This window comes from Triticum aestivum, chromosome 5D (assembly GCF_018294505.1).
Source record: "Triticum aestivum cultivar Chinese Spring chromosome 5D, IWGSC CS RefSeq v2.1, whole genome shotgun sequence".
Lineage (NCBI taxonomy): Eukaryota > Viridiplantae > Streptophyta > Magnoliopsida > Poales > Poaceae > Triticum > Triticum aestivum.
The window spans coordinates 502,694,951-502,708,058 of NC_057808.1; the positions used below are offsets into that span (position 1 = coordinate 502,694,951).

Genomic DNA, 13,108 nt, shown 5'->3' on the forward strand with positions numbered 1-13,108 from the left:
ATCAGAGAGGTATTTCTAGGCCCTCTCGGTAATACACATCATAAGCTTACAAGCAAACGACTAAGGAGTTAGTCACGAGGTGATGTATTACGGAATGAGTAAAGAGACTTGCCGGTAACGAGATTGAACTAGGTATGAAGATACCGATTATCGAATCTCGGGCAAGTAACATACCGATGGACAAAGGGAATTACGTATGCTGTCATAATGGTTCGACCGATAAAGATCTTCGTAGAATATGTAGGAGCCAATATGGGCATCCAGGTTCCGCTATCGGTTATTGACCGGAGAGGTGACTCGGTCATGTCTACATAGTTCTCGAACCCATAGGGTCTGCACGCTTAACGTTCGTTGACGATATAGTGTTATGTGAGTTATGTGATTTGGTGACTGAATGTTGTTCGGAGTCCCGGATGAGATCACGGACATGATGAGGAGTCTTGAAATGGTCGAGAGGTAAAGATTGATATATAGGACGATGGTATTTCAACATCGGAAGTGTTTCCGGACATACCGGAAAGGAATCGGGTAACCGGAAGGGGTTCCGGGCACCCCCAGGCAAGATATGGGCCTTATGGGCCAAAGGGGGGACAGACCAGCTCACAAGGGGGCTGGTGCGCCTCCTCCCTTGTTTGGCCAGCCCTAGGGAAGGAAAAAGGGGAGGGCTAGCCCCTCCTGCCTTTCCCTCTCATGGGAGAAAGGAAAGGGGGGGCACCCTCCCCTGCCTTTCACGCACTCCAAATAAGGAAAGGGGGTGCAGCTTGGGAGGGACCCCAAGTAGGATTCCTCCTACTTGGGCGCCTCCTTTGGCTCCTCCTCCCTCACTCCCATCTATATATATGTGGGAGGGGGGCTCCTAGCAAACAACAGACAATTGCCTAGCCGTGTGCGGCGCCCCCCTCCACCGTTTACACCCCCAGTCATATTTTCGTAGTGCTTAGACGAAGCCCTGCTGAGATAACTTCACCATCACCGTCACCACACCGTCGTGCTGACAGAACTCATCTACTACCTCGACGTCTTGTTGGATCAAGAAGGCGAGGGACGTCACCGAGCTGAACGTGTGCAGAATGCGGAGGTGCCGTGCGTTAGGTCCTTGATCGGTTGAAGCGCGAAGAAGTTCGACTACATCAATCGTTCCGCTTACAGTCTACGAGGGTACGTAGACACACTCTCCCCCTCGTTGCTATGCATCTCCATGGATAGATCATTGCGTGTGCGTAAAAAAAATTCCATGCAAAGTTTCCCAACAATTCTAAGCCACGAAATCTGGCATATCATGTTGCGAGATAGGGATTGCGAGTACTCGCTGAACATCAATAGGCCATAGGGTATGTCTGAGAAGATCGTCATCCCAAATATTAAGAACAGGATCAATCAAATCTGCTACCTTACATAGCAACTAACATCCCTTAGAGCATCTCCAACAGCGGCGCCAAAAGACGCGCGCGCGGGGTAAACTTTCACTTTAGCGCGCGCGGGATGTTTTGGCGCGCTCCAGCGGCGGCGGGGAACTAGCGCGCGCGGGAAACGATTGAGCGCGCACTGGAAAAGGCGGCATCTCGCGTGCTAGATTTGGCGCACCGCTTCGAGCGCGCCTATAAATTGCGGGGCTCGCCACGCGGCCTCCACACTGCCACGCGCACTCTCCCCGCTCACTCTGCCGCTTGCTCGCCGCTTCCTCGCCCCCGCCACCACTGCGCCGCCGTGGATCGTCTGGCTACCGCGGCATCCGCGAGCGCCCCGGCTGCACCTACTACGCCGAGATCCGGTCCGGCGACGTCCGGCTCGGCCTCGGCACGTTCGGGACCGTGCACGAGGCCGCCCGCGCGTACGACGTGGCGGCGTGGCGCCTAGAGAGGCCGGCGGCGCAAATGAACTTCTGCGACGTCTTCACGCGCGAGCAGGCGCAGTCCGTCGCCCCTCCGCCTCATCTTATCACAGACCAGGACCGTGCGGAGCACCGTCGGCGGCAGCGCCGCCTCCTTGTTGCCGAGGAGGACGAGCGAGCCATGGCGGAGTGGCACCGGCGCCACCCGAAGGACGTCTCAGCGGAGCATGCCTTCTGGCAGAAAGGATGGCAAAGCGCCGCGCAGAGCGGTTGGACAGGCGTCGGCGGAAGGCCCTGGCGATATCGCAGTGCGATATCGTTGAGGCAGGTGGGGTGTCGATCTTTGGGGATAATGATCCTCGTTGGGAGGACATGTGGATCGATACCTCGGACAACACCAGTCCGGATGAGGACAAGGTTGACTCGGAGTAGGGTGTAGTTGCACCTAGTTGCACTGTAGTTTTATCTATCTATGTATTGTTTATCGATCTATGCTATGAACTATGTAAAATATCTATGTATCGTTTTTATTATCTATGAAATATGTATCGTTTTTATTTTATCTATGAAATATGTATATGCAATGTTCGTGCGATAGCGCGCGCTGCATTTTAGCGCGGCTGCTGGAGCTACGCGCGCGCACTAAATTTTAGCACGGAGCCAGCGCTGCCCGCCGCGCTTTTTCAGGCGATGGGCGCGCTGCAAAGTACTCCCTCTGTAAATTAATATAAGAGTGTTTAGAACACTATTTTAGTGTTCTAAACGCTCTTATATTAGTTTATAGTGTTCTAAACGCTCTTATATTAGTTTACAGAGGGAGTACTTTTTAGCGCGCCGCGTGTTCGGCGGCTGTTGGAGATGCTCTTAAGAGTCAAATCTCTATCGGAACTTAAGAGCTAAGGACCCCTACACAAATGCTATATGTAACTTTTTTTTTATTCCTCAAGCGTATGAGAAGCGCTTCTAGATTGGATACGGCGCCGAGGGGAGTACAATCACTTCCCAACCTTGTTTGTTCTAGGGTTCCCAACCTTCTTTATTTGTATGTAGTGCTATTTTTCCCTTGGATTATTTTGTGTGCATTTAGTTGCACTATCGTTACGTAATCGTACACATGTGTGTTAACGGAATCTGACCTTAATAAAGATTTGGAGAAAGTCCTTTCAAATTGTCTATGTGTATAATACTCTTTTCATATGGTTCGTTTATGATCATCTTTTGCACAAAACGAAATTGTGGGGCATTTTTTCTTCTTGATAACCTGGTGTGCATCATAACCTGTTGCACTTTTTTTATGTGTGCGAGTTGCACCTTAAACTTTACCAACAAAAGACGGTGCAGCTTGAAATGATCCGCCCACAAAATGGCGGAAATTTCTCAATTTCATTACAAACTGCCCACAAATGCGCTCTCAATGTCTCTTTGTTTCAAAAAATAAATTTGAGTCTAGAGAGTGTATCCTTCATATGTTATTTTCATTTTTTTTTTTTTGGCCAGCCGGGCTGTGGGGGTAATATATTCTGGGTTGTTTAATTTTTTTAGTTGTTTTTAGAATTCATAACCGCATTTTGATCTTCACTGCGATTATTGTATTGTACTAACAACTTGCATACCTAGCTTCCTTTTTCTTATATAGCATTGAATTATTGCGGTCTTGTATTGCCTAGTGTTGACTTAATCAAATGGCACTATGACAGTGACCCAACATGACAATCATTCACATATCGGTTAAAGAAGGTTGGCACAAGAATTTCCATGGGAATTTTTTGTGTGTCTTACTTGAGATGACGGCTGGAGTTTGATTGATTCAACTGAATATGAGCTGGCGAAAGTAAAATACAGCTGAAGGAAAACTTATCCTGCTCACCAAGCTGCTCTTTAAAATGTGGTCTTTGGCAAAGTCTTCACTTCGTTTCTCTCTACATTTTCTTCTAAAAATCATTGATCATGCAATTATATAGTAGTTTTTTGTAGGTTTCTAGTGGTCCAGGTTTATGCTGAAAACTTTCTTTGTAAGGAAAATATCTATTCGGCGCGATTCCCGATGCTTCCAGTGCTTAATTGACCAGCTTAAAAAACAGAAGAAAAAAAGTGTGACCTTGAGTGAAAAGGACAGATGAATCAGCATCCTGGCCGTCGATCAAATGGACGGCTGTGATCATCACCATCCTAGTTGACTTTGCTAAATTTTATTCTGGTAGTGCTCCGCCTCTCACTCTCGGCCTGAATATTATACTCCCGCCAATTACTTCCTGCACAAGTGAAGGTCCCAACGAGAGAGACTAACAATGTCGCATATGCTCTGGCCCATCCCTGTATAAAGTCGCCGCGAGATCCAGCAGAAACCTTTTCCTGCTCCGGCCGCCATTGCCGCGACCTTGCTCACCCTGCGCAAGCTTCTGCATGTGCTTGCATGGTGAAACTCTTCTCCACCTTGTCCATCTCTTGATGTTCATCCCAATCTAGAGTTCTAGACTAGAGCTCCTTGATTCCATTGCACCACCAAGGTTCTTGGGTTCTTTGTTTGTCCATGGAGGGGGTGGAGGAGGCCAACCGGGCGGCCGTGGTGAGCTGCAAGAGGCTGGTCGCCCGCCTCTCGCTGTCCGCCGGCGACCCGTTCCGGCTCGCCGCCGTCGCGGCCGAGACCGAGGAGGCCGTGTCCCGGTTCAGCAAGGTGGTTAACATCCTCGGCAACAGGGTTGGCCATGCGAGGGCGAGGGTCGGCCGGAGGAGCTCGCCGGCGGGCGACCCGATTGCGAGGTGCCTCCTCGAGTACCACCCTCCCCCGCCGGTGCCGTATTGCCCACCTGCCAGTGCCCCCCAACTCCATGGGAGTAGCAGTAGCACTCCTGCGCCGCCGCCGACGCCGCTGAAGCAGATGCCGGTGCCGGTGGCGGCGGAGGCGGCTCCTTGTGCCGCCGGCAACGGCAAGGTCGTTGCACCGGCGGCCAAGGGTGCTGCGGACAGGGACATGTTCTTCCAGACGCCGCTCCTGGATTTGAGTGCGTGCAGCAGCGTTACTCCCGCCTCCATTGCCGCCGCGCAGATCAACGGCTCGAGAGTTTCCGCAGCTCCGGCGGCCAAGGGTGCAGACAGAGACATGTTCTTCCAGACGCCGCTCCTGGATTTGAGCGGGTGTAGCGTTACTCCCGCCTCCATTGCCGCCGTGCAGATCAACGGCTCGAGAGTTTCGGCAGCTCCGGCGGCCAATCCTCCTCCTCCCCCTCCCCCTCCCCCTCCTCCTCAAATCCAATTCCACCATCCGATTCAGCAGCAGCAGCAGCAGCAGCAGCAGAAGAGGATGCTCGAGCAGCAGCAGAAGCCGGCCAGCAGCGACAACAAGAGGTTCCACTTCGAGCCGAAGCCGGCGAGCGAGAAGCCGTTCCACATCGAGATCCCGGCGGCGAGGAGCGGCAAGGAGCCGGAGGTGATCACCTTCAGCTTCGACAACTCGGTGTGCACCTCGTCGGCGGCCACCTCCTTCTTCACCAACATGAGCAGCCAGCTGATCAGCATGTCGGAGACCTCCGCCTGCGCGCCGGCGTCCAGGAAGGCGGCGCACAAAGCCGACGACGACGGCAAATGCCACTGCCCCAAGAAAAAGTCGGTGCCGATTGCATTCGCCATTGATTTATTTAACTCGATCTGTCGATTGCGTGTGCCTTTACTTACAGTCGTGTGATGTGTTGGTTTGCAGGAAGCCGAGGGAGAAGAGGGTGGTGAGGATGCCGGCGGTGAGCGACAAGGTGGCCGATATACCTTCCGACAGCTACTCGTGGAGGAAGTACGGGCAGAAACCCATCAAAGGCTCTCCACACCCAAGGTATATTATGCTCCAATCTTGGTTAATTACTCTATCTCTCTCTCTCTCAAGTTCATTGTTATGTAATGTCACCAAAATATTATCCTTGAATGGAAGAAACTTGGAAATGTCAGTAAGAAGTTGTGGGCATGCATCGTAGCCGTGTCGATCTCAGCATTCATTGGGCGTGCAAGCATGCATTTGGTGCTGAGTGAGACATTACAATTGGATCATGTGGTAATTAATTCAGGCGGGTATGAAGTATGAACTTGTTGTTGATTAATTGCAGGGGATACTACCGGTGCAGCAGCATCAAGGACTGCCCGGCGAGGAAGCACGTGGAGCGGTGTCGCGGCGACGCCGGGATGCTCATCGTCACCTACGAGAACGACCACAACCACGCGCAGCCGCTCGACCTCGCCACGCTCACCGCCAACTCCGAAGCCTGCCGAGACCGCCGGTACCAGAAGAACTCTGAATTTTTATGCCATGGATGGAACATGCCATTCAGCCTGACCAAATCTGAATGCAAGTGAAAATTGTATGAGGAAGGCGAAGATTTCGCCTGCGTCTTTCGCAATGTATAGTGAGCACTTGATTGTCCTTTTGAATTGTATCCTATCGAAAAATCGCTCCGTGCAAATGCTTGTTAAATTTCCTTGTAGAACTAGTGCTAGCTTTGCTTGTTTTGTTTTCAGTGTAGCTTTGCTTGTTTAACCACGGTGCAGAAATCACAATTCATGGTATTGTCCAGCTTGTCACATACGTATGACCGTGCCTAATGTTCTAGTAGACGTGCTGCTGTATGAGCAACTCTATCAATCAAGACACCAAAGCTTGCATTACAATTACAGAAAGCCGGAAGCTAAAAACCTCATCTGAGAAGTACTCCCTCTAGTGATCTAAACGCTCTTATATTTCATTACGGAGAGAGTACCTAACTATGGTCGCAAATCACATGCTCAAAGCTTTTTTGAGCTTGACACATGACATGTCATCTTTCCTAATGTCAGAAACTAAAGGTTGCACATATTATCATCGCAGAAACTAAAAGCTCATCTGAAGAGCTATTCAGAATTTCAGATGCAGCTATTCGACGAACTAACGTGATGTTAAGCGTATCTTATGGACTTTAATTGTGCGCATCAACGACAACGCACGCACGCACGCTCGAGAGATCAAGCCAATATATGGGATGATTGCTTCAGATATATTCCAAAAACTGTCATGAACCAACCAGCTAGATAGATCATCATGATTTATATAGATGTCCAGAGGGCTCATCCCAAATCCAGTCCAGTGGGATGGCGATCTACCTGTTAAGCTGCTGCTTAAGCTAAGCCTAAGCCTAAGCCAACTGTAAACCACCCCAACAAGTAGCTGCAAAACATTGACCAAGATCTAGTTTAATCCACGCCTGGTGTCTCTCGCCCTCTGCAGCTGAAGCATGCGGGTGCTAATCTAATCTGGAACCACATGAGGCGGAATCAAGAGAATCATGGTGGCATTAATTGCGAGCCACCCCCACGATTAGCGGCGCCAAGCATGTGCCGCAACTGTCTGTCTGTCAGGGGAGGAGCTGGCCAACGGTTATGTCCACCTGGCTTGGCCTATTATTATTATTACAAGAGTTATTACTACTAATTGAGGCACTGGATTATTTGGGGAGTGGCATGCGTGCTCATCAGATATCTTGAACTTAGTCTCCTAGCTAGGATGAGGAAAAATGAATGTGGCTGATATCTCTATCCGGAATTGAGATCATATCTGAAACTCCTCCAGGTAGGACGTTCAGACTGGAGCGGAACTCGTGGAAGACAATCGTAGGCAGGCCCTTGGTGAAGATGTCGGCATACTGTGAACCCAATGGCACATGGAGCACACGCGCCTCACCCAAAGCAACTCGGTCGCGTACAAAGTGGATATCAATCTCGACATGTTTAGTCCGTTGATGCTGAACCGGGTTGGAGGAGAGGTAGGTAGCGCTGATATTGTCACAGTAGACGATGGTGGCGCGAGTGGGAGGGCAGTGGAGCTCCATGAGAAGCTAGCGGAGCCAGGTGGACTCGGCGACACAGTTGGCGACAGCTCTGTACTCGGCCTCGGCGCTAGATCGAGAGACAGTTGGTTGGCGTTTGGATGACCAGGAGATAAGATTGTTCCTGAGAAAGACGCAGAATCCGGATGTGGACTTCCGCGTGCCAGAGCACCCGGTCCAATCGGCGTTAGAGTATGCTACAAGGTCATGAGCCGTGGACTTGTACCGTTGGAGCCCATAGTGAGAAGTGCCCTGAAGATACTGGAGTATGCGTTTGACAAGTTGGAGATGGGCTGTGCACGGGTCATGCATGAAGAGACACGCCTGTTGGATGGCGTATGAAATATCCGGCCGAGTGATGGTAAGATATTGGAGTGCACCAGCAAGACTCCTGTACAGGGTCGGATCAGGAACAGGATCACCGTGATGAGAGGAGATTTTGGACTTGGTGTCGACAGGTGTGGGAATGGGGTTGCAGTTTAACATGTGTGCGCGCTCGAGAATCTCCGAGATGTATTGCTGTTGAGAAAGGAACAAGCCCGAAGGGGAGCGGGTGACATTGACGCCAAGAAAGTGGTGAATATCACCGAGATCGGTCATGGCAAACTCGTCTTTGAGAGAAGAGATGATGGTGTGGAGGGTGGTGGTGGAGTTGGTGGTGAGAATGATATCGTCGACATAAACTAAGAGGTATGCGAGGGAGGAGCCATGCCGAAAAATGAATAAGGAAGTGTCACAACGCGCGGACACAAACCCAAGTGAGAGGAGAAATGACTTGAATCGTAAGAACCAAGTGCGAGGGGCTTGTTTTAGGCGGTAGAGGGATTTCTTGAGGAGACACACATGAGACAGGTTAGAGGAATCGATGAAACCCGCCGGTTGAGTGCAATAGACAGTCTCACCAATATCACCATGAAGGAAGGCGTTTTTTACATCAAGTTGATGAATGGTCCAAGAGCGAGAAGTGGCGAGGCTGAGCACCACACGAACAGTCGCCGGTTTGACAACGGGACTGAAAGTCTCCGTGTAGTCCACACCTTCCTGTTGAGTAAAGCCCGAAGGACCCAACGTGCCTTGTACCGAGCGAGAGAGCCGTCGGTATTGAGTTTGTGACGAAAGATCCACTTGCCGGTCACCACATTAACACATGCAGGTCTAGGAACCAAACACCAAGTTTCATTCTTTAACAAAGCATTAAATTCATCAAGCATTGCCGCCTGCCAATGGGGATCCTTAAGAGCGGATTTATAAGAGGAGGGCAGAGGGGAAATAGGAGTGGATGTCGTGACAGTGAACAAACGACGTGGTTGAGCGACGCCGGATTTAGCACGCGTTCGCATTTTGTGAGAATTAACCGGGGGTGCAACCGGAATGACGGGCCGACGTGGCGGAGAGGGAGTGGCAGGTGCGGAATGCGAGGAGGATTCGGTGGGGACCGATTCAGAGGCGGCAGGCGATCCAGAGGCAAGATCTGTGCCCGATCCGAGGCGTGCAGGGGAGTCGAGGGAGATACGCGGGGCCCCAGCGGGGGAGGCCGACGCGGGCGGCTGGTTGGGTGACGCGTGGGAGGCGGCAGGGGATGGGTCCACGTTGGTCGGGGAAGTGGTGGGCCGCGGTGGGACGTGGGGGGCTGGTTGGGGGCGAGTCATACGAGGTAGGTGCGCCTGGGGAGGGGGGGTTCCGAGGTAGGTGGGACGGCGATCCCGAGGGGGGTCGTGGGCAGGGGAGGCGCAGAGGACGGATCGGGTGTGGCGGGCGGATCTGTGGGCGTGGGTGTGTATGGTGTATACAGAAAAATATTTTCATCAAAAATTACATGACGGGACACGATGACACGCCGCGTTTGAAGGTCAAAGCACCTATAACCTTTGTGTTCCAAAGGATATCCAAGGAAGACACACCGGGTGGATCGAGGGGCGAGTTTGTGCGGGCTAGTGGCATATAGATTAGGAAAACATAAGCATCCGAAAACGCGTAGATGATCATAGCGTGGGAGGACACCGGTGAGGAGAAAGTAGGGGGTGTGAGGTGTGGTTTTGGTAGACGGGCGCCGGTTGATGAGGTGAGTGGCGGTGTGGAGAGCTTCAACCCAAAACGGGGAGGGGTAGATTGGCTTGGAAGAGTAGGGTGCGGAGCACGTCATTGGTGGTACGGATCATGTGTTCAGCCTTGCCGTTTTGAGGGGAGGTGTGAGGGCAAGAGAGGCGAAAAGTGACACCATGGTTTGAAAAGAAGGTACGGAGAGAGAGGTTGATGAATTCACCGCCATTATCGCTTTGCATGCACTTGATGATCGTGTTAAACTGCGTGAGAATATAAAGAAAGAAACGCTGGAGGGTGGGAGAGGTGTTCGATTTCTCACGTAATGGAAAAGACCATGAGTAGTGGGAATAATCATCAAGTACAATGAGATAATATTTGTAGCCCGAAAAGCTTACAACTGGAGAGGTCCAGAGATCACAATGTATAAGTTGGAAAGGTGTTGTAGTAAAATTATTCGAAGAGAGAAAAGCTAAGCAAGGTTGACGACCGAGCTGGCATGCAGTACATGTAGAGCTAGGTGGTTTATTACAATCGGGAAGAAATGTCTCGGAGATAGCATCTAGGGAGGCCTTGCCCGGATGGCCGAGGCGGTGGTGATGGAGAAGGCAGAGCCGCCGGGTCGGGTCTTACCGTAGAAGGGATACATGGGGCCGGGGCTACTGGACGTCATGATGAGTCGCCGGTTGATACGTCTCCAACGTATCTATAATTTTTTATTGTTCCATACTATATTATATTCTGTTTTGGACATTATCGGGCTTTATTATACACTTTTATATTATTTTTGGGACTAACCTATTAACCGGAGGCCCAGCCCAGAATTGCTGTTTTTTGCCTATTTCAGAGTTTCGCAGAAAAAGAATATCAAACGGAGTCCAAACGGAATGAAACCTTCGGGAACGTGATTTTCGGAACGAACGTGATCCAGAGGACTTGGACCCTACGTCAAGACATCAACCAGGAAGGAACGAGGTAGGGGGGCGCGCCTACCCCCCTGGGCGTGCCCTCCACCCTCGTGGGCCCCACGTTGCTCCACCGACGTACTTCTTCCTCCTATATATACCTACGTACCCCCAAACTACCAGATACGGAGCCAAAAACCTAATTCCACCGCCGCAACCTTCTGTACCCGTGAGATCCCATCTTGGGGCCATTTCTGGAGCTCCGTCGGAGGGGGCATCGATCACGGAGGGCTTCTACATCAACATCATAGCCTCTCCGATGATGTGTGAGTAGTTTACCTCAGACCTTCGGGTCCATAGTTATTAGCTAGATGGCTTCTTCTCTCTTTTTGGATCTCAATACAATGTTCTCCCCCTCTCTCGTGGAGATCTATTCGATGTAATCTTCTTTTGCGGTGTGTTTGTTGAGACCGATGAATTGTGGGTTTATGATCAAGTTTATCTATGAACAATATTTGAATCTTCTCTGAATTCTTTTATGTATGATTGGTTATCTTTGCAAGTCTCTTCGAATTATCAGTTTGGTTTGGCCTACTAGATTGATCTTTCTTGCAATAGGAGAAGTGCTTAGCTTTGGGTTTAATCTTGCGGTGTCCTTTCCCAGTGACAGTAGGGGCAGCAAGGCACGTATTGTATTGTTTCCATCAAGGATAACAAGATGGGGTTTATATCATATTGCATGAGTTTATCCCTCTACATCATGTCATCTTACTTAAAGCGTTACTCTGTTCTTATGAACTTAATACTCTAGATGCATGCTGGATAGCGGTCGATGTGTGGAGTAATAGTAGTAGATGCAGGCAGGAGTCGGTCTACTTGTCTCGGACGTGATGCCTATATACATGATCATACCTAGATATTCTCATAACTATGCTCAATTCTGTCAATTGCTCAACAGTAATTTGTTCACCCACCGTAATACTTATGCTCTCTAGAGAAGCCACTAGTGAAACCTATGGCCCCCGGGTCTATCTTCCATCATATTAATCTTCCAACACTTAGTTATTTTTATTGCCTTTTATTTTACTTTGCATCTTTATCATAAAAATACCAAAAATATTATCTTATCATATCTATCAGATCTCACTCTCGTACGTGACTGTGAAGGGATTTACAACCCCTTTATTGCGTTGGTTGCAAGGATTTATTTGTTTGTGTAGGTGCGAGGGACTCGTGCGTGGCCTCCTACTGGATTGATACCTTGGTTCTCAAAAACTGAGGGAAATACTTACGCTGCTTTACTGCATCACCCTTTCCTCTTCAAGGGAAAACCAACACAGTGCTCAAGAGGTAGCAAGAAGGATTTCTGACACCGTTGCCGGGGAGGCTTATGCAAAGTCAAGTCAAGATTTGCTCTCCTGACAACGAGCCATTTCTGGCGCCATTGCCGGGGAGTCTACGCAAAAGTCAACATACCAAGTACCCATCACAAACCCGTATCTCCCGCATTACATTATTTGTCATTTGCCTCTCGTTTTCCTCTCCCCCACTTCACCCTTGCCGTTTTATTCGCCCTCTCTTTTTCGTTCGCCTCTTTTTCGCTCGCTTCTTGTTTGCTCGTGTGTTGGATTGCTTGCTTGTCACCATGGCTCAAGATAATACTAAATTGTGTGACTTCACCAATACCAACAACAATGATTTCCTTAGCACTCCGATTGCTCCTCTTACCGATACTAAGTCTTGTGAAATTAATGTTGCTTTGTTGAATCTTGTTATGAAAGATCAATTCGCCGGCCTTCCTAGTGAAGATGCCGCTACCCATCTAAATAGCTTCATTGATTTGTGTGATATGCAAAAGAAGAAAGATGTGGACAATGATATTGTTAAATTGAAACTATTTCCTTTTTCACTTAGAGATCGTGCTAAAGCTTGTTTTCGTCTTTGCCTAAAAATAGTATTGATTCATGGAACAAGTGCAAAGATGCTTTTATCTCTAAGTATTTTCGTCCCGCTAAAATCATCTCTCTTAGAAACGACATCATGAATTTTAAGCAACTTGATCATGAACATGTTGCACAATCTTGGGAGAGGATGAAATTAATGATACGTAATTGCCCTACACATGGTTTGAATTTGTGGATGATTATACAAAATTTATGCCCGATTGAATTTTGCTTCTAGAAATCTTTTAGATTCGGCCGCGGGAGGCACTTTTATGGAAATCACTTTAGGAGAAGCTACTAAACTCCTAGATAATATTATGGTTAATTATTCTCAATGGCACACTGAAAGATCTACTAATAAAAAAGTGCATGCGATAGAAGAAAATTAATGTTTGAAGTGGAAAGATGGATGAACTTATGAAATTATTTGCTACTAAAAGTGTTTCTTCTGATCCTAATGATATGCCTTTGTCTACTTTGATTGAGAATAATAATGAATCTATGGATGTGAATTTTGTTGGTAGGAATAATTTTGGTAACAACGCGTAT

General features: G+C 49.2%; 1 protein-coding gene across 1 annotated transcript; it reads left to right on the forward strand.

Annotated features, from left to right (window-relative positions):
- Positions 1-4,105: 4,105 nt before the first annotated feature.
- LOC123125781 (probable WRKY transcription factor 15) lies at positions 4,106-6,266 on the forward strand. The gene is made up of 3 exons (XM_044546237.1): positions 4,106-5,434; positions 5,529-5,654; positions 5,923-6,266. Exons 1-3 carry the CDS (start codon positions 4,362-4,364, stop codon positions 6,167-6,169), a joined length of 1,446 nt encoding a protein of 481 aa, XP_044402172.1. The 5' UTR covers positions 4,106-4,361; the 3' UTR covers positions 6,170-6,266.
- The last annotated feature ends 6,842 nt before the right edge of the window (positions 6,267-13,108 follow it).

What these genes read in the sequence shown, in the direction of transcription:
- LOC123125781 (XM_044546237.1), top strand. Translation starts at nt 4,362, where the DNA reads ATGGAGGGGGTGGAGGAGGCCAACCGGGCGGCCGTGGTGAGCTGCAAG. An exon ending in TGCCACTGCCCCAAGAAAAA is followed by an intron (nt 5,435 to 5,528) that starts GTCGGTGCCGAT and finishes GTTGGTTTGCAG; the next exon opens with GAAGCCGAGGGAGAAGAGGG. An exon ending in AAAGGCTCTCCACACCCAAG is followed by an intron (nt 5,655 to 5,922) that starts GTATATTATGCT and finishes GATTAATTGCAG; the next exon opens with GGGATACTACCGGTGCAGCA.